Genomic DNA, 27,759 nt, shown 5'->3' with positions numbered 1-27,759 from the left:
TGCTCCGTGCCATGTCAGAACGAAAGAACAGAAACCATGTCATTTGTCGAATGCCGATATTGTGTATATTCGTAAAGAGGTACCGTCGTGATCGAAACCATGATTGTGTTTAAATCGCAACCCAGATGAGCATAATCACAACGTCCATGCCCTTGCCCTCACCGCCGTCAAACTTGAACGTCCACATGCCATCCTTCTTCTCGTCCCAGTACGCGCCCGTCGCGCTGTGCATTCCGCGGCGTCCCACGTGCGGCTTGCCGTCAGTGGCCGTCGCCTCCGCACTCGTCGAGATGTGCGGCTGCTCGTCCTTGCTGTCGGCGCCGGTACGCGACTTGTTGAGCGACGACGTCGGCACCAGGTGCTGCACAATGGTGCTGTTGCAGGCAAACTTGAACGAGGGGGCGCTGGCGCCCTGGGGGGTCGATTCCGAGATGACGGCCTTGAGCATCGAGCTCTGTTTCAACCGTTAGCAACCTGCACTTGCGGGGATGACAAGATTGATTCTCCTGTACACCCATCGCGTAGGACATCTTTTCTCACAATAATGTTGGAGTTCCATTGCTCCGTCTTGGCGTGGTCGTAGAACTCGGCGTTGCCTATGGCGCTGTTGCACACCTGTCGTAACTAGTTAGCACGCAATGGTTTTCTCGGCTGGTTGGGAATTGCCGGCCAAGAGACGCTGCCAGGCATGATTCGGGGCGTACATCGGTGGCAATCTGCTTGAGGCGGTTAAAGGCGACGGGCTGTGACCGAGACGTGCATTAGCGAGACGGGCCCAAAAGGAAACACAGGGTCGCAATTAAGACAATCCTCGGAGCCAGCCTCATACCGGTGTAGACATGTTGAAGATATTAAAGGCGACGTCGCGTGCGTCGAGGAAACTTATGCGGGAGACTAGAAGAAAGACACAGTGTCGTCACTTGGGGATCGCGCCGGTGAGAAAGTGTGCTATTCGCAAGGCGGTAAGGAGGGGGCGTAGAGATGCGTGGTAGCTATTGTCAATGTTAGGTACACACGGAGAAGAAGAAAGTAGCGGTGCGCCAGGATGGAGAACCAACGTTTAGGTAGGCTGGCACGCGACGGTAGGAGTGTTGGCGCGTGGAATTGATTCGCCGTGACGGTTTGGGAGTTGCAAGTCGGGTTGTTTGTTTGTGTTTGGGTGGCGGCCTTGTTTAGTTAGCGCACCCAGTTTTGGGAGCCGCCGATAACGATTGGAGGAGGGGAATGGAGCGGAGGGGTTTGCGGTAGCGGCCAGCTACTGTTACACAAACTGCGAATGGCTTTACAATTGGAGCATACAAACTGGAATAATTATGCAAATGTCACAGTGCTTCTGGGGTAAGCCAATTGATATCCAAGGTGAATTGAGTGTCTTGAAGAGCTTTTTTTTCGCTAGGGTGCAAACCTCTGTCTGCGTTGCCAATGATATGCAAGATGCAAGTAAACAAGCGCGAGTCTGAGACCAGAGTCGGCAGCCGCACAGCCATCACCAAAGCTTCAATTGACAATTTTCTTTTAATTGGCTTCGGAAAAATAATGTGTGCTGCTGGTAATGAATCTATTTATTCATAGCCCCCGTTCCTTCAAGCCAGTATCCCTGCACCAGCCCATCGCCGGCCAGCCTCGAAGCTTGCTAACCAGCGCCGCGGCCCCACGTGACTGACGGCCAACCACCAACCACGCCCCCCACGTGCCTCACCCAGACCAGACCTCAATGCGGCCCTCGAGAGCGTAGCGAAGCTCAGATATAGCGCCGCACCACCTAACAGTGGGGCACGACATGGTTCAACCTCGTTCTCGGTCGCCATTCTCCAACGTTGTGCAGTTGCTCGAGGGAAGCAATTTTTTTCCCCTCGCCTGTGATACTCTTACTTCCTCTTCTCCCCTCGGGCAAACTCCATTATAGCGACAGTTTATTTCCAGCAGGTTACAGAGCCGATTCTGCCTGTCCATCGAGTGACGATCAGTACCGACATCCTCTCCCGCCTCTAGCCATCTTGGGGAACTGCTTTCGTCCATTCCGGCTGCGTTCCGAACGAGCATTCGACGAAGCAACGACTTCAAAACGACGCACACATCCCCTCCATCGAACCCGATTACACTTGCCACAAAAGCCTCCATAACCAAGTCATCATGTCTTCTCAGCCTCTTCTCCAGACCGCGCCCGGTAACCCTCTTCCCTCTCCCAAATCGCTCTTCGCCAGAGCCCCTCCAGCTAACCTCCACGAACCATCTAGGCAAGCGCATCGCCCTGCCCACGCGCGTCGAGCCCAAGGTCTTCTTCGCCAACGAGCGCACCTTTCTCTCGTGGCTCAACTTCACCGTCGTCATCGGCGCCCTGGCCATTGGCATGCTCAACTTTGGCGACCGCGTCGCCTTCATCTCGGCCTTTCTCTTCACCGGCGTCGCCATGCTCACCATGATCTACGCCCTCGTTACCTACCACTGGCGCGCCAAGTCGATACGCGTCCGCGGTCAGGCCGGCTTCGACGACCGCTTCGGCCCCACGGTCCTAGCCATCATCCTGCTCCTCGCCGTCGTGGTCAACTTTGTCCTGCGCATCATGGACACCTCCAAGAAGCAAAAGGGAGGCCACTAAGCTCAAGGGGTTAATAGACCGCTTCAATTGGGAAAAACTAGGAATCGTATGCTTGGTGGGGCTGCTTCCAAGCTACAACGGCAGAAATATCCGTACACAAGGTGCATTTACGCACATTAACCCATGTATAGCTCGTTGGCGTTGTTCTTGAATTGGATTTATACCGCATCTTGTTGTGTTCTTTTGGATATATTATATGAATACTCTGTATGAGACTAAATGTCTATGGCGAGGGAGAAAATATGAAATAAAAATCAAAGCTTCAATGTTATGGGTATCTAAGTCATGATCCGATATGCCTATGCCAAGTAGTGGTTATGCCCAACGCCAGAAGATGCAGCCCTATTTAATAAGCCAAATTTATACCTTTCCCTTGCCTGTTGTTGCCTGCTGTTGCCTGCTGTTGCCTGCTGTTGCCTGCTGTTGCCTGTCCTTGCCTGTCATTGCACACTTGTCTGCACTGTCACACCTTCTTTGGCCTTGAGCTCCGGAATAGCCGTCGTGGACAGGAATATCCGCAGCGACTTGGTCGTCCTATCCGTCGCCTGGGGCAGCACCGCTTTTTCAAACCGTGACTGCATCGTCTCGAATGCATCGCTCTCGTCGTCCTCCTCCTCCTCCTCATCCGCCTCCTCCACATGCAGCACCGTCTCTTCCACCACCCGCTTTTTCTTCTTCTTCTTCTTCTTCTCCTTCTTCTTCCCTCGTGCCGCATCTTCCCTCGATAGGTCAAACAGCTGATTGTACTGATACCACGTCGCCTGCCCCTGCTCCTCCAGCAGCCTCTTGCACTTTTCCGCCACGGTAATCATCTTGCAGACCTCGGCCGTGCGCGCATACAGCAGCACGGCGCGGGGCTTGTTCTGTCCGTCGGTGGTTCCCAGCAAATGCGTCGTGATGTGCACGAGCCGCTTGCGGATCGGCGTCGAGGAGATGACGGAGGCGGGCAGGACGTCGTACTTGGCGGCGAGGGCCTGCAGGGCAGAGGCATGGGGCTTGTAGAGCGGCGAGTCTTGCGCCTGTGGTGGTGAGGTCGCGTCGTTTGCGGGTCGCGGCTTCTTGGCGGTGTTGTCGATGGATGTGGAGGGTTTGCGCTTTTTGGATGCGAGATCCATCTCGGCTGCAGGCATGGCGGCAAGCTGCCTCGTACTGGCGATGCGTACGAGGGGTGATGTAGTTGGGGATCTGGAGGCAGGTTATTTGATGGTGGATAAAAAGCAGCATCAGGTATCGACAAATTAAGTGGGTCCGAATACACATGTAGGGTAGTGGTTCACTGGATCATGGTTTGAAATGGCAGAGGCATTTTGAATACTTTTGCTTCGGTACCAGTTTTGGCAGTTTGTTCAGATGCTTGGATTGTGCTTGTCTACTGTTCAGAACTTTTGTTTTCTTTCTTTCACCGGTTGAGCGGCTGTCTGAACAAAACATCTCTACAAGGTGCTGCTTCTCGACTGGCACTTCCATGAGACACTGCCAACTAGTGCAGTTACCGTTGACTGAAATTATTACAGATCGGACACCACATGCACGCATTCGAAAACAGACTTTATAAAGGTACAATAATTCATCATGACAATATTCTCATGACAGTATTCCCACGACTTCTCTTTGCTGTCTGTACAACAAAGCGACGCCAGAGCAGACAGATACATGACGCTGCCGTGCCAGCTAGTGCCACAAGTAAGCCGCCTGGTTTCACTAGCTGCAGCTATTGACTTGTCGGCGCGGAAGAAGAAAAATGGCGCCGATTGTGGAAAGACTGCAGAAGCCACCAACCGTGCCTGTGGCGTGGGGACCCGGCGAGTACGGGACTTGAAGGGCCATGGACGGGTGGCCTGATGAGCAATGTGCTGCATTGAGTCTAGAGCATGTTGAGCCATCGTCTGCCACCCAATAATCCGTACCACTCGGTGCGGACGGAGGACTTATTGAATCTGTTACACCAGTCATGACGTTCTGCCGATTGATAAAGCCACATGGCCCTATCAAATAGGTGACACAGGGAGAGGCGGCACTGTACATGACGGGCCGCAATTGTTGACGACATACAATGGTGTTTAGCACTTTATTTCGCTCTACGACTTGCATCATTTGGTGATGCGGCATTCACGAAAGACGTCGATGCAGCTGCTAGCTGAAAGAGCACGGAAGCTGTCGTCGCCAGAGCTTGCTTGCCCTTAGGCCTGCATTGACTGGAATGACAGGGGGGAACCACAAAGTCTCCAGTAGTTCCACTAGCGTTGCGCCAATCTGGCAGCAAAATGGAGTAGAGTTGCAGCGACCAAGAACAAGGCAAAAAAGCTTTGAGCTAGCGGCGTGGAGAAAAGAGCTCACCGGAGCTGGGGGCAAGCTCGGGAAGCTGTCGACGAGGAGGACGAAAAAAAAAGCGCTCAAAGCTTGATAAGGGGAGGAGGAATGGAGGATGGTGACGGCGGGAGAAGCAATGTTTGCTGGTAGACACGGCAGATGCGAGACCTGCTGAGACGGCGAGCATGGCCTCTTTTCAGGGTCCATTTGCATGTATATCCGTAGCAGCGTGCACGTCGAGAGACAGCCGAGCCAAGGGCGCTCTGAGTTTTGGGCGTCGCCAGGGTGCTTCTCTGAAACAGCATCTGTCGCCCCAAAATCGGGCGTGGTATGTGCCAGCGTGTTGGAGTTGAAAGGTTTGCTGCCCACTGTGCAGCATTCCAATAGCTGACTTTGGCCGCACTGTCAACCTTGATTCATTTTGTGGTATTTCGTTGCTAGATCTCACGGCGGAGCTACTACAAGGCTGTTGACGGAAAGAATGGTTAATGAGATTGCTTCATTTCCGCAAGGTTCTCCCATAGTAAGCGCCACGACAGATGCGGCCAGATTAATTCATTTACACAAAGAATCAAAACATTCACCTCTTTGGAAAGCGTTGCGTGCCATTCTACCGTCCGCTAGGCTACTCACGATCCGCCCGCGTCGTCATACAGTGTCGAAACAATATGGGCGTTTGTGCCAGCCATCATGGGCGCGCGTCCCCCCCTTGCGTAGCGCTTGGAGCTGCCCTGGCCGCGGAGACGGGAACTCGGGAGTGCTTTTGCTGCGTCGTGCCAGGGCGACGGGCACGGATGCGTCGAAATGTTTACCGTGTACGGAGTACGGCGCAGATGCATTTTTATTCGTCTACTTTAATGACTACACTGCACATCTACACAAACTTGATGGGTTACACAAACACAGGGCAGTCAGCGCTGCTGGCCAGGACGTAATCGAGCGGCCTGTAACACGACTGGCAGCAGCAGCGAGCGGGCGTCACAGGCAAACACACTGTGCAAGAAAATCCACTCCACCACCAAGGAAAGCAAAAACGTAAGCTGGTTGTGCTTTTATCAGTGCTGGTTTCCGAGTGGCTGGCTGGCAACTGGCTGGCCCAAACATGAAAAAGGAAGCAAAACTATTGATATGCTGGCTGGGCCTTGGCTAGCGCAGCGCCCAGGTCTCGCCCAATCCCGCCTCCAGCTTGGTGCGGTCGCTCCCTGGCAGGCAACAAAGCCTGTTGCCTGCCAGGGGCATGTTCCAGGCTTGTAGCACCCGTTGAATACAGCGCGTGCTAGGTAGCGTGCCCGCAGGCAGCCGGCCAAGGCCAGCAGTGCCCCCGGGGGAAAGGCCAAGTCACTGTCGCCGTCATTGGGGCCCATTCTTGACAAACGAAACCCAATTTTTTCCTTTTCTCTGGCGCGCTCCAGTGGTGTCGGACTCCTTTTTCCTTGCCCGTATCCCGGTCAAGCTGCGCAGCTTTTCTCCCGATAGGCTGCAGCCCACTCCGCCTCCGCCCCAGTAGCGTCCACTGCACTGTGCCTCCTTGCTCCTTCCCTCCCTGCACGCACCTGCCGGGTCAACCACTGACACCAGCTCAACCCACTGTACCTAGCCGTAGCTACCAGTACAGGCAACTTGCAGGCGCTGTTAGCCTGCTCGCTGCATCCCAAGGCTGCCCGCTACCACTGCCTAGCCCAAGGCCCCAAACCCAAACCATCCTTCTGCCACACAGCTCGTCACCCTCTCTCCTCCTCCTCCTCCTTTCTCCTCGCCTGCCCATCGCCACCCGCCTGCCTGCCTTCTCCCTCCCTCATTCTCCTCACTCTCACCACCCTCCTGCCCCGGCATCTCTCACCTAATAATTTATTTTTCTTCGCCTTCATTTTTGTCGCCAGAAAATTTGACTCGAGGCTTTCGTTAGCGCTCGATCTCCTCTCTGTTTTCCTGGTCCTCGTTTCCCCTCGCTGCCCCAAGCTCCCTCGTTCTGCTCCGTCGCGTCCTCCGCAGGCAGCCTCTCTCTCATCATCACTCCCTCTCGAGCCCAGCTTCTCTCTCTGACTCTGCGCTTCTCCGACGCCTCTCAGGCAACGCCCAGCTGCCCACCCACTCACTGTTTGGCCTGTGCCTCACAACACGGCTTGTCCACTTCAGGGGGAGCCACTTTCACTTTCCCAGTGACACCCGCTAACGTACGCCCTTGGCTGCTGTCCAATCCCATTGCGCCTTCTCGTTACGTCAGCAACAGGCAGCACAGTCTCCGCTTTCTGCCTCACACCACTCACGCCACACGCCACGCTTGACACACACCACTCAGACCCACTCTCTGGCGGCCTTAGTCACCAACTCTTTTTCGCGCGCATCCGTTCGCGAAGCATCTGATAACGTCAAGCCTGACTTTGCGACAAGAGCGGCGCGTTCCGTCTTCCTTGTCGCATTCACCCACAACACGGCGCCTCCATGTTTCGTTTCTGGGGCTCGGATTCTAGGGGCAGTGAGCAGTCGATAGATACCTCACAAGGTGCCTATGGCCACTCCCACCAGCATCCGACGCCTTCTCCCACGACAGCTTCCGACCCGTCCTCGCCCACCACGCATCCTTTGAAAAGAAAACTGCCCGGTCTCGACGATGCCGAGTCGCTGTCGCTAGACTCTGCCGAGCCTGGCTCCAAGCGCGCCAGACGCGCCGACGACGACAACATGTTCTACGCCCAGCAAGATCCCCTCGACTGCGCCCGCGACGAAATCCGCCACCAGTTCGGCCTCGAGATTCTGCTCAAGCACGACGAGCTACGCCTCATCAACCAGGAGCTTGCCAAGTGCCAGGTCGCTCTCGAGCAACTGCGCCGCTGCCACTTGATACCCTACCCCGTCAACTGCCCTACACCCGACCAGATGCTTCACGTCACCAACGGCAAGGGACCTGCGCTTGCCAACCATCCCGCCGAGCCTGCACCCAAATGGGCACCGCCTTTTGGCGTCGTCGACGGCCCCTATGCTCGTCACTACGCCAAGTGGCTCATCCCCGACCCCTCTTTCGACGGGATCCAACCCGAGTGGCAGTTCACAGCCGAGTTTGCGGCGGCGCGTGCCTCGTTCGCCGAGGGACGAACCACGCGCAACAGTTTCACAGAGACTACCGTCGGCAAGGGCCGTCCCAACCGTGCCATGTCTGGCCAGCGCCTGCAGTCTCTTTCCAGCGGATACCCCCAGCCAAAGGACAAGGCTGGTCCTTGTATCCTGAAGCGCTCCGATGGACAGACTGTCAAGCTTGTCTGCCTCGACTGCAACCGCGAGAATTTCTCCAGCACGCAGGGCTTCATCAACCACTGTCGCATTGCCCACAAGCGCGACTTCAAGAGCCACGAGGAGGCCGCCGTTCAGAGTGGCCAGCCTATTGATGCCGCTCCAGAGCCGCGCACCAACAGCATCGTTACACCTGTTGACGACAAGCCTGCCCCCGTTGCCTCGACCTCGGCCTTTGTGCACCCTTTTGCTGCCCGTGATCTCAACGACCAGGAAGCCTATGCAGCTCTGCGTAGCAGAATTGCTGACGCACTCAAGCTTAATTCTGAACCCAAGGCTCCCGCTGGCCGTGTCGCCAAGCAACAAAAGAAGAAGACGAACAAGTTCAAGGCTGCTGCTGATGCTCCCTACCTCTCCAAGTTTATGCAGGGCAAGGAGTTCAACTGCAACCTCGGCGACATTGTCACCGACGCCAAGACCAAAATTTCTTTGGACGAGGCTTCTGGTGACGAGTCTGACGCCGATAGCTCGTTGCCTCGCATTGGTGGCGACCCCTCTGCTGTCCGCTCGCCGGTTGTAATGCGCATGCCTGCGCGCAGCTCCCCGGCCCCGATGGCCAGACCCCCAAGCTCCAAGGGCCGCCCTGCTCATATCGACTTTGTGTCGCCGCCCCGTTCTTCTTCTGCTTCTCAAGGCGGGCTGTCGGATGATGATATGCCGATGCGCGAAGACAACCTCAGCCCTAGCACCCTGGTGAGCAACAATGCGCCTTCCCTGGTTAGCGACGACGGAGAGTATGACGACTCCGATGAGGGCTCGTCTGTCTCTGAGGCTAGTGACCACATGGAAGCTGGTTCTGTCTCTGATGTCGCCGAGATTGCGCTTGATGAGGAGCATGAGCCTCGTACACTTCGTCGCGGCTCTGGCACCGTCCGACTTCGCAAGGACGACACAAAGCACGTCACCTTTATGGGCCCAATGAAGCAGGGCAACAACAAGCAGCGAAAGTCTCGCCGCGTGTGAGCAACTGTGCTACCACCTCGACGTAACAGTCATCACTCTATCTTCTCGACACCCTGTTTTTACTACGATACTTCGATTTTAGTCGCTTCTACACTACATTATTATTAAACCTGCGTACGTTACGCAACGCTCAAAAACACATAGTTATGGGTACTGGACCATGGATTTCTTGGAGCGTGGATTACTGGCGTTTATTTGGCATTTTCGGAGAGGGATTGGCGCGTTTTCAGCTTTTGTTTTTCTGTTTTTTCTTTCCATGTAGAAATTCCCGAGAGAATGGTCCTGTCTCACAACACACCTGTCATGCAGAGGACGCATGAGGTGCAAAAATTGGTTGATTAGGATTGCCACGCGAGCCTGAACACAGGCGGGCAAGTGGAAGGCGTTGTATGATTTGCGTTGGCGTCGACGAGGATCCTCGCTGTATGATAGATACCGATTGGATCGGCAATGAGAGCAGCGCTTGTTGACAAATTGTGTGCCATTGAGTGATGTGAGTTGTGCATTTTTGACACGCAAGATTGTTTAAGTGGTGTGCGTTGTTGCCAAGACGCTTTCGCAAGTGGGCAGGTGTAAGTCAACATGCAGTAGGCTAAGAATATGAGGCAACATAGTATGAATACAAAAGCTTGATTGTTATCCAAAGAGCAAATGATTGAATGGGTTTTAAATTAATAGACATTAAATAGTACGCTCATTCCTCCGTGGATAGGCCTTACAGGTGCCTCTCCAAGCCAAGTTACATACACCAAGATTGTAGTCAGAAATATACATCTTTATAAGTCTTTCCCCTTTCTTCTCTCATTATCTTCATCTCAGCAAGACGGAAGAACCATTTACAGCATGGCAAGAGCGCCAGCGATGCCGGCAGCCACGGCCAGGCTGCCCACCTTTTGCACAGCACCGGCCGAGGAGCCGCCCGTGGGTGTGGCGCTGCCCGCGACGAAGCCGGCGCTCGTCGGGGGCGGCGCGTTGAGGTTGGTGGCGACGCCGGCGCTCGAGGAGGCGCCAGACGAGGACGAGGAGGCGGTGGCGAGGCGCGTGGCCGTGGTGGTGGTGACGTTGCGGCAGTTGGCGGTGACTTGGCTGCGCGCGGCGGGGGCGCGGTCGTCGTTGGGGCAGTTGTTGTAGCAGCTGGGCGGTCTTGATTAGCACACTTCATCGGGAGATTTGTCAAAAGAAAGATGAGGAGAAGACTCACGTGGCAACGGCCTGGTAGGCGGCGCAGAGGCAGTCATAGTCTGTGGTGGCACAGGCGCCGACCTGGCGGGGAGTGTCAGTGGGAGTAGAGGAGGAGAACGGGAGAGGCGATCTTACCTTGTCGGTTTCGGTCTTGAGGCAGCGGCTGACAATGTACTCGGCCTCGCAGTTCTTGTCGTCGGCGGTGACGCCGGCGGCGACGAGCAGGATGATGGCGGCGAGGAACTTCATAGTGATGACTTGTTTTTTATTATTATTGCTCGTGCCTGAAGTTCTTTCGAGAGTCAGAAGAATGGAGGAACGTGGAGGAGAGAAGAGAGAGCAGGAAAGAGAGAGACGTGTGGGATAAGAGAGAGAAGAGTTGTTTGTATAGGCGGTTGAGGATCAAGGGAGGGAAATAGGACTATAAAAGTCTGGGGGACGGGGCAGTCGGTCAGTGTCCAGTAGCTGGAGGAGCATCAGAAAAGAAAAAAAAAGAAAAGAACGACCAAAGCAAAAAGAAACCATAGGACGGAGTACAGGTCCGGGGTTGTGTGGCAAAAGGGAAAGAAAAGAGAGACATTTCTCGCTGTCTCGTCCCAAGATTACACTTGGCCAGGTCACTTGCCCTTTGCATCTACCTTGGAGCTCAATACAACCGTCAGGCATTTTATTGCTTTCTTTCTTCTTTCCTACAGGCGATTAAAAAATAGTGCCTACTGTGGCTACCTTTTTTGCTTCTTTGGATGATTTCGAGAGCCACATGGGATATACACAACGGGAGTGTAGTGGTGCAAGTCGCATCCCCTATCGCGGAGTTGCTTTTTGGAGTTTGATTAGCTCCTAGCTAGGCAGTGCGCGTGTCTAGGACTTGCGCATCGCAATTGAATCAGAATATCTTGGCACGAAAGCTGCGATGGAGAATGATACTATCTAAGCTCTGGCAGAAGAGAGAAAACAAGCCGAAAAGAAGAGAGGGGTGGTGACAGTGCATTGCCGCAAACTGTTGACGCTTCTTTTTTTTTGGTACTCGTGAAAGGATCGGCAGGCCTTGAATCTGGGAAAACTGGTGATGCCGCTGAAGCGAGATCCGACTAGGGCGGATTGAAGCTAGCCTTTTCCTAGTGCGAACAAAGGTCATTTTGAGAAGAGGGGGGCAATTTATCATGTTTCACACGTTGAGATCAAGGGACAATACTAGTATCCTATTGTGCTCTGCGACAGGGCGGCGAGGCCAGAATAGCTGCCAATGCCAGATCAGGCGGGGATCCTCAGAAGTGGGATCCTGAATACGGAGAATGAGAGAAAAGAAAGGGCCACACACTCCTTGGATCAACAGATTTCCCTTGACTTTGGGGGTGTGGCCATTTCAGCCATGCATGTATGCACAACGTGGCGGCGCGTGTGTGTGTTGTTCGTGTGGGCGACGACTGTGACATGCATTAGCATCTGGGAGAAGCAATACGTGTGTGCTGCGCTGCGCATGCCACTTTTCCCACAATACCTCCCATATAGACATGTGTGAGCGAAAATATGTAGAGCCGAATGCAGAGAAAATAGAAAGGCATATTATGTCTGTCTGCGCAACACAATGCAGCACTGGACGACTCGGTTGGCCATCCGCGATAGGGTCATGTTGGCATATAGATTTAATTACGCATTCCTAGAAAACACGTAGATCTGATCAATGAAATCGACCGTTGCTGGAGATTGGCCGTGAAGTCACACATGTCTTCTCGTAGGTTGACGTGCCAATTGCCAGCACCAAAGTAGGACACAGTAGTACTGGTGTCTGTTGGCCCCTTTGCAGGCCTTGCACAGCGAGGGTCGGAAATGCGGCACAGGAAACGGCTTACAGAAGCCGTGACAGTCAATGATTGGGCCAGCCGGCAGCCTTGCCGGTACAAGGCGCATGCGACCTGACGTACGTAGCCAAGGCTCAATCGTGTCGAGCGCCGGCATTGACGAAGCAGCCACCCCGCACACTACAATCTCTGTTGGCAACATTTTCCTTCTTTCTACTGGCTTTATCCTCAAAGTAGCCGCACTACATTTTCGCGGAGCCGTGAAGACCAACCAAAAAAAAAGTCGAGCAAGACATGTACTGCTACTCCTCCTTGGAACCAAGTTAGCAACGACGATTCGATGCCGGTCAATGCCGGTCGCTCGAGTACTTGAAACATATCTGGATCGTTGTGGCCATCTTGGCCTCTTTGGGAGAATGGTTGATATACCGCGCAATATCACTGCAGATGGTGCCTGAAAGTTCGGGCCGCATTTGGTCGTTTTGGAGTCGGGGATGGGCATTTCAGCTATTCCGGTGCCCACAGGCAGCAGCTTAACAATTGCCTTTCAATACGAATTGAACTATTGATTCCTCCTCTTCCAAGGAAAAAGAAGAAAAAAAATCGACCAAATCAACTCTGCCAAGATAATTTGCCTCTTGATGATTTGTTCCTGACGGCAGACAATCTTGTACCTGGTCGACTTACACCACATTGTCGGCGCGCTGCGACGTCATCCCGCTGCCCCTCTTGGTCGCTGCCCCTCCAAGCTCAGCCTCCACCCTCCTCAAACACCAAACACCAACCTGCCTCGGGCACAACGACAGTCTACAGTTTGCTTGTACGGCAAGATGGCCTCCCCTGCTATTACAATTAACCAGATCCTGGCTGCGGCTCCCGCCACAACCCGTGGCCAGCCGACGCAGCTGTCGACGGACAGCAAGGGCCAGCGCATAGCTTACGCGGTCAGTAACCAGAACAGCCCACGAAGCCATCGCAGGCAGAGCAAGACGGCCGAATAGGCTCTGACTTTTGTTTCCAGTCTGGAAAATCCATCTTTGTCCGATCCATCGACTCGCCCGACGACTGCAAGGAATACACCGGCCACACCGCCGCCACGACCGTCGCCCGCTTCGCCCCCAACGGCTTCAAGGTCGCCAGCGGTGACGCCGCCGGCACCCTGCGCGTCTGGGAGCCCGAGAGCATCGGCAACGCCGGCAAGGAGTACAGCATCATCTCGGGCCGCCTCAACGACATTGCCTGGGACGGCGAGTCGCAGCGCATCATTGCCGTCGGCGACGGCCGCGAGCAGTTTGGCCGCTGCATCACCGCCGACAGCGGCAACTCGGTCGGCGAGGTCATTGGCCACAGCAAGGCCGTCAACGCCGTCGCCATGAAGAGCCAGCGGCCCTTCCGCGCCGCCACCGTCGGCGACGACGGCAACATGGTCTTCTACCACGGCGCCCCCTACAAGTTCAACGACAAGAGCACTCAGCACAGGGGCTTCGTCTTTGCCGCGGCGTACTCGCCCGACGGCAGCGCCCTGGTCACGGTCGGCGCGGACAAGCGCATCCAGCTGTACGACGGCAAGACGGGCGAGCCAGGCAAGCAGATTGGCGAGGGCGAGCACACAGGCTCCATCTTTGCCGTGTCGTGGTCGCAGGACGGCAAGAAGATTGCCACGGCGAGCGCGGACCAGAGCGTCAAGGTCTGGGATGTCGAGTCGGGCAAGGCCACGCAGAGCTGGAAGTTTGGCGACGGTGTCAGTGTCGGCGACCAGCAGGTTGGCGTGGTTATCCCCCACGGCCGTAGTGATGGTCTCATCATCAGCTTGAACTTGCGAGGCGAGCTCACCTATCTGCAAGAGGGCAAAGACGAGGCTGTGAGAGTGGTCCAGGGTCACGACAAAGGCATCACTACCATGATCCGCACGTCGGATAACAAGGGCGCGGCGTTGTGGACGGGCAGCTTCGACGGCCGCGTCTGCCACTGGGACATCAAGACCGGTACCGCTACAGTCGTCGACGGCCAGTCGCACACGAACCAGATCGCCCAGCTGGCTGGTGCATCTGGCAAGGCATACAGCGCTGGCTGGGATGATACGCTCAGAACGGTGGACGAGGCCGCCAAGACGTTCCTCGGCGAGAGCGTCACCCTGCCCGCCCAGCCCAAGGGTGTTGCTGCGGTGGATGGCATCGTATACGTCGCTACGATATCGGGTGTCGCCGCTTATAGCAACGGAAAGCTGCTCAAAGAAACGTCCACCACATACACACCAGGCGCGATTGCGGCCGCCAATGGCTTCGTCGCCGTCGGCGCCGACCAAAACTCGGTCAAGGTGTACAAGGCCGACTCGAGCGGCGCGCTGCAAGAGGTCCAGAGTCTCGCCAACTCGACAGGCGCCGTTTCCTCGCTCGCCTTTTCCCACGACGGCGCGCACCTGGCCGCGGGCAACAGCGTCGGCAAGATTTACGTGTACAAGGTCGGCGGCGAGTGGGAGGTGGTGGCGGACCGCTGGTCGGCGCACACGGCCCGCGTCACCTGCATCACCTGGGACGACACGGGCGCGTACGCGGCCAGCGGCAGCCTCGATACCAACGTGTTTGTCTGGTGCCTCGAGAAGAAGAACCAGGGCAAGCGCATCAAGGCGGCCAATGCCCACAAGGACGGCGTCAGCGGCGTGGCGTGGATCGAGGGCGGCAGGCTTGCGAGCGCGGGTAACGACGCGACGGTCAAGATTTGGGATGTGCAAAACTTGCCATAGTTTGTTGGAAGCTGAAAGTTGAAGCCAATGAAGTAAAATAGGAGCTAGCTTATAGATAAAGAAAGAAATTCTAAGAAATCATACTCATGCCGGGGTATCAAGTTGAAGCATGCGTGCGCCAGGTCATGGACGCAGAGACGTCATCAGAAAATGTGCCTGAGCCTCCTAGTCGGTGGACATTTGCTGGTTCTGCTCATTCTGCACCTCTTCCGGGACAATATCCCATAGCCGCATGGCCGGCTTGTCGTTGGATGAGATGGCGTGTGGTGGGTTGCGGCTCTTGTTCTCCTCCACGAGCAGCTTTGCCTTATCGACTGCCTCTTTAAGATCACCAAGCCTACAATTGAAAAGTTAGATAGATACATCCAATCCTATGTGCTAGGGACATACTCTGCTTTGGCCTGTGTTGCGTAGCCTTCCTTGGCCAAGTGCTGGGCCATTTCTGTCTGGTGGTCATTCAATAGATCCGTGTTGGGAACGACAATCATTGGGACGTCCAGCCTCCATGCGTCCAAAATTGTGCCCGTGCCTGAGAAATCGTCCGTTAGCTTTCTGCAAGAGAATGTCCGAGGTTGGTTGGTGCTCACCGGCGTGGCCAATAATGAGGCCCTTTGATCGGTCATTGCCCGACCCTTTGCACAGTGTCATCTCTTCCATCATGAGATTATCCCTTGATGCAAATACTTTGATTGAAAAGGATGTGGGAATATCTTCCTTTTGGCTTTCCACTCTCGCGGCGGCCCATGGTTCGTCTGGCCCGCACTGGACACGCAGATCTGTGAAGCCGTGGGCGGCCATGTGGCGCCAAAAGTCGGGCTCCAGAACAGCGGCTGTCAGTTTTCTGAAGCCTACAGTGGCACCGACCGTGACTAGGCAGTACCTTTTAGTGCCCTTTGCTGCAGCCATTTTTGTGTATTATTCTTGGTGAGGTGTTACAGGCAAGTCAGGATACGAGGTGTAAGTGAGGTTCAGGCTAACAGTAGTTGGCGCTTAGCGCGGCGCGATGCTGTTAGCCGGTTTTTATCCACACATGGGGAAGGGCTGAACTTCGGCAGCCCTTCTTCACCAGGGGCTGCCAGCCAGCCAAACTGCTCCGCCGAAATTTTGAAGCTTCGACAAGATCTCTCTTTTTTTCCCTTCCACACCGCGCATCACGACATAGGAATTGCCATCCGCGCAGTCGATACTGTCAAGATGGCTTCCGCCCCCCGCGTCGCGAGATTATGCGCCGCCGCCTGCCGACGAACGGCGCCGCAATTGGTCCGCCGCAGCCGTGTGATGAGCATGGCCGGCACGAGGGCCACCACGGCCGCCGCCTTTAGCACGAGTTCGATGCGCGCCGCGGAGCGCGACTTTGACGGCGAAGAAGGCGGCGAGAGCACCCCCGTCGAGCTGAGACAGCTCGACAAGGCCTTCCTGGACCGCGCCACCCCCGAGGGCCTGCAGCAGCTCGACCAGCTCGCCAAGCTCAACGGCCACAACAGCATCGAGGCGTATCTCGACGACAAGCTGCGCTACACACCGGGCTTCTCGACGCAGGACAGGCTGCTCACCGACGAGCTGGTGCGGGAGGACTCTGGGGGCAAGCCGGACCGCAAGGCGTTTTGGTACGACGAGGACGACCCGGACACGTTTACCGAGGAGCACGACGAGTTCAACGAGGACGACATGATGTCCATGGCGCACAACAAGCTGGACGAGGTCCGCGAGATGCGACACTATACGAGACTGGCCGTCTGGGAGATGCCTCTTCTGTCCAGTACGTTTTGCATTTGGCCCCCCACCAACACAACAGGAGAAGAGGAAAGAAAAATAGGCTAACAAGGAGAAAATAGAACTCGCCAAGCCCTTTGAGGTTCCTAAAGCCGACCAGGTCCTGCGATGGCGATACACGACATATATGGGCGAGGCGCACCCGGCCGAGAGCAAGGTTGTGGTGCAGTTTGCGCCGGCGGACCTGGGGCTGACGGACGTGCAGACGTCCAAGCTGCGTAAGCTGGTGGGCGCGCGCCTCAACCCCGAGACGGATGTGGTCAAGATGGGCTGCGGGCGCTACGAGCACCAGGCGCAGAACAAGCAGTACCTGCAGCAGCTGGTGGGCACGCTCATCGCCGAGGCCAAGGACCCGCGGGACACCTTTGAGGACGTGGCCCTCGACACGCGCCACTTTTACCGCGCGACCAAGGCCGGCGGCAAGAGGCTGCAGAAGAACAAGCCCAAGTTCCCGCCGGAGTGGCGCATGACGCCGCAGCGCAGGGAGCAGCTGACGGAGCAGCGTGCGCAGGTCGCCCGCGCCGAGGCGCAGCGCCTGGAGCAGGGCACCGTGGTTGATGGCCAGCAGAAGGTCGATGGGTACCTGATGCAGAGGCTGCTGGAGGAGCAGCAAAAGGCGGCGGCCGAGCCGCTGCCTGTGCCGGTGGGCCGTGGACCTGCTCGCGCGAGAAGATGAGGAGAGAAGAACGGGGAATGGAACAGCGGCGGCGTGTAGAAGTTTGCGTGTATGCGCATTTGAAAGAGCCCGAGTGGGCGCGACTTATTTAACACTGTATCATATAAGGGCCGTGCAAGCCCAGGTTCAAAACAATGAAAAATGTACAATATTCATCACTGTATAAAGAAACTGCAGGCTAATCGTCGGTAATGGAAGATCAATTCATTTATATAGCCGTGTGATTCATCTGCATCATCTTGGCAGTGAAGACTCACTTTGCTGTACTTGGTGCTGACAGGAAAGTCGTGGCCGATTATAAAAGACGGAACAGAATTAGTTGTCAAAAAGAAACAAGTGGAAAGGTGAAGTGTGTGAAATAGCAAGGAGCATCAAAGCTGAGGGTATAAAAAGAAGAAAAAAAGGGGGGGAAATAGAACAAAACAGAACAGAAACCAAGTTCATAGACCGATCGTCATTTCATACGGCTCGTCCATCTCGTCATTCACTTGAGAGGATCCATCTGCTCCCGCAACTTGTCCACCTCAATCTCCTCCACGATCCCCTCGGCCGCTAGCCTCCTCAGCACCCTCATCACCCAGCCCTGACAGTTTTCCTTGACATCCGCCCTGATATTCGCCCTGGGCGGCGGCTCCGTCCCCACGACCTCTTCCACCGTCGCGCGCTGCGCGGCCGTCAGCTCGCCGTTCAAGACCTGACGCCACGCCACATCACCACCCCCGCCGCCGCTCAGCTTGTCCGCGTCGGGCAGGTGCGCGTAGCGCATGCGCCCGGCGTCGCCCGTGACCTGCCAGAGGCGCCCGCGAGGGTCGTCCTCGCGGTGGCAGAGCAAGGACCAGTGCTTGGGCTCGCCCGCGGCCTGGTGCTCGACGACGAGGGAGAGGTGGAGGACCGGCAGGGGCGCGGAGGACGACGACGACGAGGCAGGAGGGGAGAGGACGGCGGTCCAGGGCGTGAGGGGCACAAAAGTGGCCTTGTGGACGCGCCGGGTGAGCTTGGTGCCGTCCGAGTACTCGACGTATTGGCGGCGGTAGCGGCGGAACTCCTGGAACACAATGGCAGGGGGGTCGGACATTTGCTGGCTGGTTGGCGTTTGGGGGGCAAGAACGATGGATCGATATGATGGCAAATGATAGGGTGCGATGGCTTTTTGCCCTGGACGGTTTGGGTTGTGAGGAGACGTGGCGGCCTGATGATGCACGCTGGTAAGCTCTTTGATATATAGCCCACGCAGTGGCGTATTTTGTCTTGTGTCACTCCAACTTTGACGGCTTGGACTTTATGTAGACGAGGCTCATTTTTCTGTGGCTTGCAAATAGTGCCATGGCTGCCACTCCATCTATGCATGCAGGCGAGGCCTGTAGTGACCTCTTGTACAAGGTTTGTCTGCGTTGTTGTAAATATAGGAAACTTCAGCTTCTATATGTCACTGTCCTGAGCTCTAGTTTTCGGGGGGTTAGCGCACCTATTTGTCGGTACGCCAATTGCCGCGGGATGGGCACCTACGAGGTTTATCTACAAGTACCTGTAGTAATATGCACCTACAATACGTATTTTAGTTCGCGATCCCTGCAACAAAATCTCGAGAACGCGATTTGTCGATGTACAGCTCAGATAGACATAGCTTAATACTACATATCGCCCTCTAGTAGCCTCCGCTGGTGATAGTCCTCATTGGCTTATTTCCTAACCGGTCGTGCAGCTGCCACTAACGTTGAGCGACTAGTATAACACTAGCTTAATAAAGGCGTCTAGCTCGCCTCTAGTCGTGATGAATTTATTCCCTTAATCTTTCGATCACATCCCTGATACTTTCCGTCCCATTCTTCATCATTGCCGCGCCTCCTCAAGCCGAGCGCGAAATAAACAACATTCATCCGGAGCAAATATGAACGACTCAGCAGTTTCTCTTTTTAGGCATTTCCGCACAACAATTCTTTGATCCACTATTCTCGCTTCACTGGCGCGAATGCCTCGACCTCAATCTCAATTAACATCTCCTCGAGCCCCAACTTTGGCACGCTTAACGCTGTCCAAACGGGCCGGTGTCCCGGTACTCTTTCCCTTATCTTCTGTACCAGATGCTGCATGGCGTCATCCATGCCCACCGCATAGCTGCGCCATAAATACACATCTTCCCAGCCCTTTAAGCCATGATCTTGCAGCACTCGATCGACGTTGGCGAACGCGAGGTCGATTTGAGACTTCATGTCGGGGGGGAGAACTTGGGAGCTGTCCCAGCCACCTTGGCCGGAGACCTTGACGATGCCCGAGGGGAGGATGACAGATTGTGAGTAGTGGTATGTCTCGCTGGCTTTTAGGCCGGGGCCAGTAGGGTCGTTGCTGTAGGTGAGGGAGGACATTCCTAGGAGGATGAGTTGTGAGATAGGGCTTGTAGATAGGTCATTAAGGGAACATACTTGTGGCTTTTATTGTAGTGTTATGTAATGTCGATATGATACTTTTAGCTGACTTCTTATAGTTTAGAGTTATTTAGAAGAGCACCAAAAATACGGAGGCTTATATACTTCTAAAGTGATGGCTTGTTTTAGCGACAGCAGCCCCTACGTCCGCGGGTCAGCACACCCGCGGGCCAAGGCTTTAGCCAGATAATCCTAGCCTCCTTTGTACTCCCCCAGCGGCATAAAACATCTTTCTGAGGGGTCCATTACCATTAAAGATGATCCAATACTCAGCCCCGGGGAAGGGGATCGAACTTGATCTACTGGCGCTAAATTACCAGAGCCAAACTAGGACACGATCGATTTCCAAGCCGGCCGAATTCGGCCGAGTACAGCCACGACAACTACATTACTTCTGCCCTGATAAGTTTGTTTTTCTCCGCAACTATAATCTCTTGAGTGGCTAATTTGAAACCTTGGGTTGATCACTACGTCTCGACTGAATCTAAGTCCACGCTCTAGTCCGAAAGGGTAGAGAAACTTGTAGTCCGGGCCGCTCAGGAATTATAAAGCATTCTTCGTAACAACCAGGACATTGTGTTTATTACCAAGCTTAAACAATTGTTCAGCAAAGGGAGAGCTGCGGTAGTGTCGTGCAGTATCGATTCCTTTGTCAAATATATCGCTCTCGCCACAGAACGCGAAGAGCCAGCAACGCCTTCGACTCAAGCACAAACTTGTGCATCATGCCTGTCCACACTATCCTCGGGGCAACTGGTGGCGTGGGTTCGGCAATTCTAAGGTGCCTTCTCTCCTCGCAAATACCCGACCTTCGTATCAACATACTGGTACGATCGAAAAGCAAACTCCTCCAAGCTTTCCCACAGCTCGAGTCAAGCTCATCGGCCATCATCACCGTCTTCGAAGCCCCCATCTCGAACGAAGCTACCCTCAAAATATGTGTCAAGGGTGCCTCGACCATATATGTCTGCGTCGCCACCAACCATGCCAGCCGCAAGGTCGACATTGCTCTTGCGACGGCAGCACGTCTCGTCGAAACTCTCAGTCATCTCCGCAAAGACGAGGGATCCGAGTACAAGACACCAGTCGTTCTGTTCAATCGATCCTTGGCTCTGAACTCGGACGTGCAGATGCCCATACCGGGGTTTGCGAAGCGTTTCATGGTCTTCGCAGTCGGGGCTATCTACGAGGATCTTCTAAAGGCCGGTGCGCTGTACGCGAAAGCCGAGAAGGACGGACTGCTCACCTGCATCACCGCGGACCCGCCTGGTTTGATGGATCCCAAGGGGACCAAGGCCACTGGGTATAAGTTTGTGCAGCGCGGCAAGACGACGGCATCGATAAACTATGCGGACTTTGGTATAGCCATGGTGGAACTCGGACAGCGCCGCGAAGAGTTTGGGGGTAAGATCGTCGGCGTTAGTGCAACCGGCGCAGTGCGGATCGTCATTCTCGCTAATCTCTGGATCATCTTCCTGGGCTTGAAAAGCCGACTGGTTCCATTTTAAGATTGGCTAAATGGTAGTACTATGCAGTAGCTCCATGCATTGACTCTAATTAAGAGCGTAATTTTCTTTTTGGGTGGCCGTTGGAGGAGGGGTAGAATATCCTCGTTTCGCAGGTTCGTGTATATCGTATTTGGTGGTGGGCTAAGCAAATACAAATACCTTTTCAGATTCCCTTTTAGGGTTGCTATTACCACCACTGCACAAAGGCTGCCTAAAAAATGCTGAAATATGTACTTTTTATCCGTGCGCCCACCCCCTACGACTGTTCATCGCGCAAGCGAAGTCGATGGACTTGTGATGTTGGTGGTCTTTGCCCAGTACCAAGTATAGCAGAGCGTGGAAAAGCTGCAACTCCAAAAAAAAACCGAAACGACATGACCGGAGATTGAATTTCCTCGTGAACTGAGAGGCAGCCGATCCCAAGCCCGAGGCCTGCCTGGGGGACAAACTGTGAAGCTGTCGGCTTGTTCCTTCCCAGCTCCGTCTCAGTCAATTCCTCCCCCTCCATAGACCAACAGTTTCCCTCACAAACTACAATAAACAATCTCCCGCTTCTTCGTTTCTTCTGCCTCTTCAACATTTCATCTTCAAAATCTTTACCACCCGGTCTTGGAAACTTCTACTACCCGTCTTCAAAATGCTTTTTCAGACTCTCGCTCCCATTGCCCTCCTCGCCAGCCTCACCAGCGCCCTTCCCACCGAACCCCCGGTCCGTTTTCCATCCCACCACACTTGCCCAAAACCCCAGACCCCAAACAAGCCAAGAAAGACGCCCGTCAAGTTCCAAGAAACTAATCATTCAAGTGTGCCCGCACAGGAGACTGATTCCCACTCCAAATATGCCGAGATTTGCTCCGGAACTGCCTTTGCCGGCAAGGTCAGGGACTGGCCCCGCGACCAGCAATGCCACTCGATCGCCTCCATAGCTCCCGAGTAAGCTTTGTCCCAAGTCTCTCCGTTTTTGTTCCTGCACAAACGACAAAGTCTACTCCATCTCCCGTATCTGACATAAATGACGTTACAACAGCTTCGAACAGGTTGGCTCCATCAAGGTCAATACCGGCATCATGTGCATCCTCTACGAGTACGTTTTCTTTTTTGCCTGACCAAACTCCCGAACTCCAGGAGATGGAAAACTAATCAAGTTGCCTAAAAATAGAAAAGACGGCTGCGAGGGCAACTTCATTCGTGTTGTCGCGCCTGGTGCCCCGTTCCTGTCCTTGATTGAGAAATGGGCGGTGCGAACACAGTCCATTATATGCGCAAGATGGTGACTGATACTTGGCGAAATGAGCGGCAGGGAGGAAAAATAAAGAGGCATGAGGCATGGGTCTACGAATGGAACCAATTCATTTCTGGACGCATTTTTTTTCTGTATTTTTATCTTGTACTGTCAAGGTGCAGAGGAAGAGCCATCTTGCGCCAGGCTGAGCCCATAGGCGAATCGGCTCGGGTGGCTGTCATCGACGAGGTTTGGGGCTAGACATGGTCCGAGTACAACAAGCCTAAAGATATTTGTCGTCAAAGTATTTGCACCTGGTGACTGACTTATGATGTACAAAGGAGTTGGATGAAATGGCAGGCCACGCCACTAATACGCCGCGCATACACACAAACACCCACATGCCTGCACAAGGAAGGCGAAGATTTGACTGAGGAACAAACCACCAGCGAGCATAATGCTCAATGTTAATCATATTGCACTGCATATCACGGTGCCGTCTTCGTTCAAACCATGATATCCCAAAGCCACAGCTTTAGCTACGGCCATGTACTCTTATACTTGTAATGTCGTGCTACAAATTGAAACAAAGACAAACTCCTCTCCAATAATATCGCGAGAAACCGGCCCTACTGGCCAGCGTTCCTTCTATGCATCGCGAGATGCATCCTCCTAGCTATTTAGCACACGGCACATCATACACGCAGCCAAAAAAAAAAAGGCAGATCCACATGGTGCCTGTGCGACTCAACGCAGGAACAGTGCCTCCGCACCGTTCCGCACGGATCTCGTTCGATCAATGTGATCCAGACCGAGAAAGTCGTCCTCGGAGGTGACTAGATTCCAGAGCTCGTCGTCTACAGCTTGTTAGTAAGGCGGGCGACATGCGTCTAAAGTAATTGCTCACCATCTTCGAGATAGTGGGGCTTCGAAGGGTTGCTTCGGCGAACAATCGCAAACTTGATCTTTTCAAAACTCTTGCCCTTGAGACCCGTTCTCTTTTCAAGGCGCTTCTTGGTGTCCGCAAACGTCTCTCCCTGGACAGTGTTAGTCATAATCTCCAAACAATAGCATCGCCGCCATCTGGGCCACACCAGGACATACCTCAACAAGAAGAAACTTAAACGGCACACCGTGAGTACGGTTGGGTTCATTCTGGAAATGGAAAACCTGGATATAGTTGGCTTCGTTGGCGTCCTGCTCATCGGCAGGCACACGCTCTGCGTAGATTTGTGTGTAGTCACTCAGGTTCTGCACAGCATGCTCACGGACAGGTTCACGATAGAACTTGTTGGAACTCGTTTCGTAAACACGTATCCGTCCCCCTTCGGCCTCGTCCGAGAGACTGGCCTTTTTGATCAAAGCCTGAATCAAATCCTCAATCGTGCCCGTCTTCGGCACCAAGAGATCAAACTGCTCTTCCTTGGTGAGACCGTCGCTAAGCCATGTGAGCTTGACGCTCTTCTTTGTATCCAGCTCTGCCAGACTCATCTCGAGCACTTCAAAGTAGAAGGCGTCATTTCTCTGGCTAGAGTTGAGGCTGCCTCCAGCGGGGTGGAGAATTTGACGCAAAGTTGGGTTGGTGCCGCGCCTGACGGGTGCCTTGGGGTTGTTTGTGGATGCGTTGACAGTCCACAGACGAATATGTGTTGGGTCCACCTTGAGATATGCCCCCACGCTCTCAGACAAAGTGTCGTAATTGATCTTGGAGTTGAGAACGAGCTCAAAGGCGGGATACTTTTCCTGGTCGCAGCGGTTGGGGTGGGCGTGGAATCGCACATCCCTCTTGTGCTCCAAAAAGTCGTAGTATTCTCTGGCGTCTTCCATGCGGTCAGCCGATGGAGCCGGCTCTTTGCTCGAGGCGTCGGAGACGCGGGCTTGAAGCTTGTGCTCCGGCGTCTTTTGGAAACAGATAATGTCGCCATCCTGCAACTCGGCCGTCTTGAGAGTGATCTTGGGCTTGAGGGGCTCGATCATGTTAGGTTTGATTTCCTCCCATAGTAAAAGGCGTTCGTCGTCAGCCAACTTGGCCTCCCAGCCCATGGCGGCGTGGATCAGAGGCACCATGTCTTCAATTTTCCTATCCTTGGGCATATAGATGTGACCCACACCGTGGAGCTCCTGCTTTTCCACATCAAAATGCTTGAGCAAGAGGAGAATGGTATCTTCTTTGATGCCGTTTGCGGCAGGGGCCTGGTATGAGGGCCAGATGGCAACCCCGTCGTCGTCAACCTCCGTCGCAACCTCGGCCCAAAGTCGAAGGCTTGAGTCTCTGTGTGCGGCAGAGCGCGCATAAGTCTCCTCCACAGTCAGTCCCATATCCATGACTGGCTGGTCAGGACGAATTGTTTTGTTTTGGCGGTTGACCATGAGCCATAGACGGACCCTTCGAGGGTCCTGGTCAATGTCCTCGGCCACCTGCTGTACAAAGTCCTCCATGACAGTTGACTTCTTGACACGGTACGACCTGGGAGCCGACTCGTCTTCCGGTTCGGTGCTGTCGAAGCGGCCCATGTCGGTACCGCCATAGTTGCGAAAGGTCTGGCTGGTGATGACCTTGGCCATCATGTAGAGGTGGGCTTCCCGTTGCTCCTTGCGACGGGCCTCCTTAAGAACATTCTCTTCCTCAAAACGTTGCTGCAGATGGGAGGGAATATCGTTTTGGGCAACAGGGCAGAGGATCTTGTCAACCCGTGTCTGGCGAATATAGACCAACATGTAAGCGCTGTTCTGGCGAACGGTAGGTGCTTTCTTCTGCGCTGGGGCCCTGGTGTAGCCGTTGGGAACAAGCTCCTCGCCGCCATAATTCTCCTCCAATACCTCTCGCAAAGTAGCCTTGGTGACTTTATCGTCGTCATACTTGTAGAACCAACCGTCCTTTTCGGGCTTGATGAAAGCGTAGTAGTGGCCGGCGTTGAGATCACCGCTGTGAACAAGGACACCGTGAAGCTGATACGTCCAGGACTCGGATCTATCCGCATCATCGTTGAGGTAGGGTGCGGCATCAAAAACATTGGGGAACTCGTAGCGGTCGTTGATCTTCATCATCATGTCCCTTTGGATGTCGTACTCGAAGCGCTTGAGCTGGAGGTGGAGAACATCGGGGAAGCTGTTAAAGATGACACCCTTGTCCGCGTCCTGCAGCTTGTGCTCGTCGCCGGCAAAGTACTGGTTCTCGCCGTCCATCTTTTCCACTTGAATGTAGTCCTGAAAGCTGTCGAGAAGGCTCTTGTTGCCGCTGACGTTGAGCTGAATGTCCCAAAAGTCTTCGACGCGACTTGATTCATAGTCGACATTGATGCAAGAAATGTAAGTCTTGATCTTGCCAGAAAATATCTCGGGCAAGACATTTTCGGCCTTGGTACCCTTCATCCTCTCTTCTAGTCTCTCCATGAGCTTGCGCGAAAGTTCTTGCACGTCTTGCTGCTCAAAGATGTGTCTCGTTTCCCAGCCGAATGATTTTGTAAGCTCGTTTGTGCCAACAGCCTGGTCTGAAGTCTGTAGTTGGTAAAACAAACGTTGCAGGGTGTATGCAGAATTTGTTAGGCTGTCATCATTTTCGGTCGGAATTTCGTAAACAGCCTAGAAAAGTCAGTAAAATCCATAGTGAGGAAACAATGATGCTGACCTGGCGGAAGGCATTGGTAAAATATAGTGACTGGAGAAGGGAGTTGAGGTAGCACGTGGCGCCCTGATTCTTGAGACCGACATAGCCGGTTTCCTTTTTGGAGTCGTAGTTGATGAAGTTGTGCCAAAGGACGCCGGTCTCGTCTTCGACCAAGCGAACATAGGCTGTAATGTTGGCCGTTCCGTTCTCGAGAAGGGGTCTAGCGCTATTCTCCCATGGCACATTAAACAGTCTTCTGCTCTCTACGAAGCGTGTGAAGCCCCAGTCACCCTCTTCCTTGGTAAAGCGGTGGTGAGCGGCATGGTTGGCGTATAGGCTAGGGTCATTAGGGTTCCAGAGGACAAGAGCGAATTGAACGCAGCAGCTCCAGTTGTCCGGTACAGCGTCGGGCTCGAAACCGTGCTCGAGATAGATGGAGCAGTGATCGGTGTTGTTTCCGTGGGGAAAGAGCAAAATGCGCCTAGAGTAGACAAGGTTAGCAAAATGTGGCGAAAGCCGCGGCAAGGGCTGGCGAGGGGACGCACCAGGGAAATCCGCCAGCTTCGAAGATGGGACCATGCTCCTTCTTCGGCAGGTCGCGCCAGTTTTCAACGGTCCATGTGTTTACACAGTCCTCGAGGATCTTGGGCTGGTCGAGCAAAGGGGGAAGAACTATTTCCTTCATGGCCTCAACTGCATTGACGGGAGGAAAAGATTAGCGTTGGTTTATTGGAGTCAAGGTAGAGCAGTTATTGACAGGGTGCATACAGTCGTTGGCTAGGGGAAGATCTTGGAGGGTTTCGGCATCTTGGTCGGCACTATCCGTGTTTATAATTGCGACAGTTTCGCGGTCGGCGATGCTGGAGACGTCGACATACTCGGGGGCGTCGACCTCCATCTCGTTGGGAGAGGGGACGTTATAACTCTGTGTGGAGATGGCGATGTTAGTAACGCGCATGCGCGGCGACGGATAATTTGCGACTTCCATCGAGGCTATGAAGAAAAGAAGATGCAGAAAAGTGGTATCAAGAGGTGAAGAGGTGCAGACTGAGGTGGCAGATGCTGAAGCTTTGGGAAGCGGGGCAAGAGTTGAGGTGTGCGCGGGCTGCGCGGCGAAAGTCTTGAAAGGAAAATGATGAGGCAATGCGGCGGGGAGGGCGTGAAGCTGGAAGCCCAAGGTGACGGGAAGCCGAAGCAGGCTGGGTGAGCACAAGGCGGTACCGCGGCCTCTGCAGGCGTAAAAAAATTGTCGTGAGGCAGCAGGAACAGGGATGGAGGCCAAGACGGCAGGCGATGGGGAGTCGAGATTGAGAGGGCAAGGGCTGGGAGAGACTGACCATGATTGCCAATTACGGATGCGGACGGTGGTTTCCGTCAAGACGAAGAGAGAAGCCCGTCGTGGGGGCAGCGTGCTCCGAGTTGCGATGCAGGAGCAGCAGATTGAAATCGGTGGATGGTGGTGGGAGGCGTCACGTCACGATGTCGGCGGGGTGCAGCTATTGCCAGAAGGTACCTAAACTCTGGTTGACACTGGATAGTCTCACTGGTCTGCAGCGGCGCTAACAGGCTTCGACAACGCTACCTGTGTGCTGGGCGGACGGCAGAAGAGTGCTTTCAGTAATGTGGCCGCAAGGAATTCGGCTGCATACACCACGAGTCTATG

At 54.4% G+C, this 27,759-nt stretch overlaps 14 protein-coding genes across 14 annotated transcripts; 6 read left to right on the top strand and 8 right to left on the bottom strand.

Annotated features, from left to right (window-relative positions):
• Positions 1 to 109: 109 nt before the first annotated feature.
• On the bottom strand, positions 110 to 841 carry LMH87_004773 (uncharacterized protein; the record flags this gene model as incomplete). Its single annotated transcript, XM_056196044.1, has 4 exons — positions 110 to 454; positions 541 to 615; positions 705 to 743; positions 830 to 841. 4 exons carry the CDS (start codon positions 839 to 841, stop codon positions 110 to 112), a joined length of 471 nt encoding a protein of 156 aa, XP_056049612.1.
• Positions 842 to 948: 107 nt separating this feature from the next.
• LMH87_004772 (uncharacterized protein) lies at positions 949 to 1,782 on the bottom strand (the record flags this gene model as incomplete). The annotated part of the gene is made up of 3 exons (XM_056196043.1): positions 949 to 992; positions 1,059 to 1,167; positions 1,711 to 1,782. 3 exons carry the CDS (start codon positions 1,780 to 1,782, stop codon positions 949 to 951), a joined length of 225 nt encoding a protein of 74 aa, XP_056049611.1.
• Positions 1,783 to 2,133: 351 nt separating this feature from the next.
• Positions 2,134 to 2,599, top strand: LMH87_004771 (uncharacterized protein; the record flags this gene model as incomplete). Its single annotated transcript, XM_056196042.1, has 2 exons — positions 2,134 to 2,167; positions 2,238 to 2,599. The coding sequence occupies 2 exons, from the start codon at positions 2,134 to 2,136 to the stop codon at positions 2,597 to 2,599; spliced, it is 396 nt and encodes a 131-aa protein (XP_056049610.1).
• Positions 2,600 to 3,039: 440 nt separating this feature from the next.
• LMH87_004770 (uncharacterized protein) lies at positions 3,040 to 3,729 on the bottom strand (the record flags this gene model as incomplete). Its single annotated transcript, XM_056196041.1, has 1 exon — positions 3,040 to 3,729. The coding sequence occupies one exon, from the start codon at positions 3,727 to 3,729 to the stop codon at positions 3,040 to 3,042; it is 690 nt and encodes a 229-aa protein (XP_056049609.1).
• Positions 3,730 to 7,351: 3,622 nt separating this feature from the next.
• LMH87_004769 (uncharacterized protein) lies at positions 7,352 to 9,160 on the top strand (the record flags this gene model as incomplete). Its single annotated transcript, XM_056196040.1, has 1 exon — positions 7,352 to 9,160. The coding sequence occupies one exon, from the start codon at positions 7,352 to 7,354 to the stop codon at positions 9,158 to 9,160; it is 1,809 nt and encodes a 602-aa protein (XP_056049608.1).
• Positions 9,161 to 9,996: 836 nt separating this feature from the next.
• Positions 9,997 to 10,591, bottom strand: LMH87_004768 (uncharacterized protein; the record flags this gene model as incomplete). Its single annotated transcript, XM_056196039.1, has 3 exons — positions 9,997 to 10,294; positions 10,362 to 10,423; positions 10,478 to 10,591. The coding sequence occupies 3 exons, from the start codon at positions 10,589 to 10,591 to the stop codon at positions 9,997 to 9,999; spliced, it is 474 nt and encodes a 157-aa protein (XP_056049607.1).
• Positions 10,592 to 12,974: 2,383 nt separating this feature from the next.
• On the top strand, positions 12,975 to 14,887 carry LMH87_004767 (uncharacterized protein; the record flags this gene model as incomplete). The annotated part of the gene is made up of 2 exons (XM_056196038.1): positions 12,975 to 13,088; positions 13,166 to 14,887. The coding sequence occupies 2 exons, from the start codon at positions 12,975 to 12,977 to the stop codon at positions 14,885 to 14,887; spliced, it is 1,836 nt and encodes a 611-aa protein (XP_056049606.1).
• A 165-nt stretch (positions 14,888 to 15,052) lies between these two features.
• LMH87_004766 (uncharacterized protein) lies at positions 15,053 to 15,793 on the bottom strand (the record flags this gene model as incomplete). Its single annotated transcript, XM_056196036.1, has 3 exons — positions 15,053 to 15,224; positions 15,278 to 15,416; positions 15,475 to 15,793. 3 exons carry the CDS (start codon positions 15,791 to 15,793, stop codon positions 15,053 to 15,055), a joined length of 630 nt encoding a protein of 209 aa, XP_056049605.1.
• A 288-nt stretch (positions 15,794 to 16,081) lies between these two features.
• LMH87_004765 (uncharacterized protein) lies at positions 16,082 to 17,336 on the top strand (the record flags this gene model as incomplete). The annotated part of the gene is made up of 2 exons (XM_056196035.1): positions 16,082 to 16,646; positions 16,723 to 17,336. 2 exons carry the CDS (start codon positions 16,082 to 16,084, stop codon positions 17,334 to 17,336), a joined length of 1,179 nt encoding a protein of 392 aa, XP_056049604.1.
• Positions 17,337 to 17,820: 484 nt separating this feature from the next.
• Positions 17,821 to 18,411, bottom strand: LMH87_004764 (uncharacterized protein; the record flags this gene model as incomplete). The annotated part of the gene is made up of 1 exon (XM_056196034.1): positions 17,821 to 18,411. One exon carries the CDS (start codon positions 18,409 to 18,411, stop codon positions 17,821 to 17,823), a length of 591 nt encoding a protein of 196 aa, XP_056049603.1.
• An 871-nt stretch (positions 18,412 to 19,282) lies between these two features.
• On the bottom strand, positions 19,283 to 19,988 carry LMH87_004763 (uncharacterized protein; the record flags this gene model as incomplete). Its single annotated transcript, XM_056196033.1, has 4 exons — positions 19,283 to 19,701; positions 19,757 to 19,811; positions 19,865 to 19,900; positions 19,968 to 19,988. 4 exons carry the CDS (start codon positions 19,986 to 19,988, stop codon positions 19,283 to 19,285), a joined length of 531 nt encoding a protein of 176 aa, XP_056049602.1.
• A 496-nt stretch (positions 19,989 to 20,484) lies between these two features.
• LMH87_004762 (uncharacterized protein) lies at positions 20,485 to 21,267 on the top strand (the record flags this gene model as incomplete). The annotated part of the gene is made up of 1 exon (XM_056196032.1): positions 20,485 to 21,267. The coding sequence occupies one exon, from the start codon at positions 20,485 to 20,487 to the stop codon at positions 21,265 to 21,267; it is 783 nt and encodes a 260-aa protein (XP_056049601.1).
• Positions 21,268 to 21,904: 637 nt separating this feature from the next.
• Positions 21,905 to 22,541, top strand: LMH87_004761 (uncharacterized protein; the record flags this gene model as incomplete). Its single annotated transcript, XM_056196031.1, has 4 exons — positions 21,905 to 21,976; positions 22,085 to 22,200; positions 22,295 to 22,351; positions 22,427 to 22,541. The coding sequence occupies 4 exons, from the start codon at positions 21,905 to 21,907 to the stop codon at positions 22,539 to 22,541; spliced, it is 360 nt and encodes a 119-aa protein (XP_056049600.1).
• A 695-nt stretch (positions 22,542 to 23,236) lies between these two features.
• LMH87_004760 (uncharacterized protein) lies at positions 23,237 to 27,436 on the bottom strand (the record flags this gene model as incomplete). Its single annotated transcript, XM_056196030.1, has 8 exons — positions 23,237 to 23,346; positions 23,397 to 23,526; positions 23,594 to 26,071; positions 26,118 to 26,577; positions 26,642 to 26,789; positions 26,865 to 26,914; positions 26,975 to 27,021; positions 27,434 to 27,436. The coding sequence occupies 8 exons, from the start codon at positions 27,434 to 27,436 to the stop codon at positions 23,237 to 23,239; spliced, it is 3,426 nt and encodes a 1,141-aa protein (XP_056049599.1).
• Positions 27,437 to 27,759: the final 323 nt, after the last annotated feature.

The sequence above is a fragment of the Akanthomyces muscarius genome, chromosome 2, assembly GCF_028009165.1.
Source record: "Akanthomyces muscarius strain Ve6 chromosome 2, whole genome shotgun sequence".
Classification (NCBI taxonomy): Eukaryota; Fungi; Ascomycota; class Sordariomycetes; order Hypocreales; family Cordycipitaceae; genus Akanthomyces; species Akanthomyces muscarius.
Note: the sequence above shows the minus strand (reverse complement) of the source record. Positions and strands in the feature narration are given on the sequence as shown.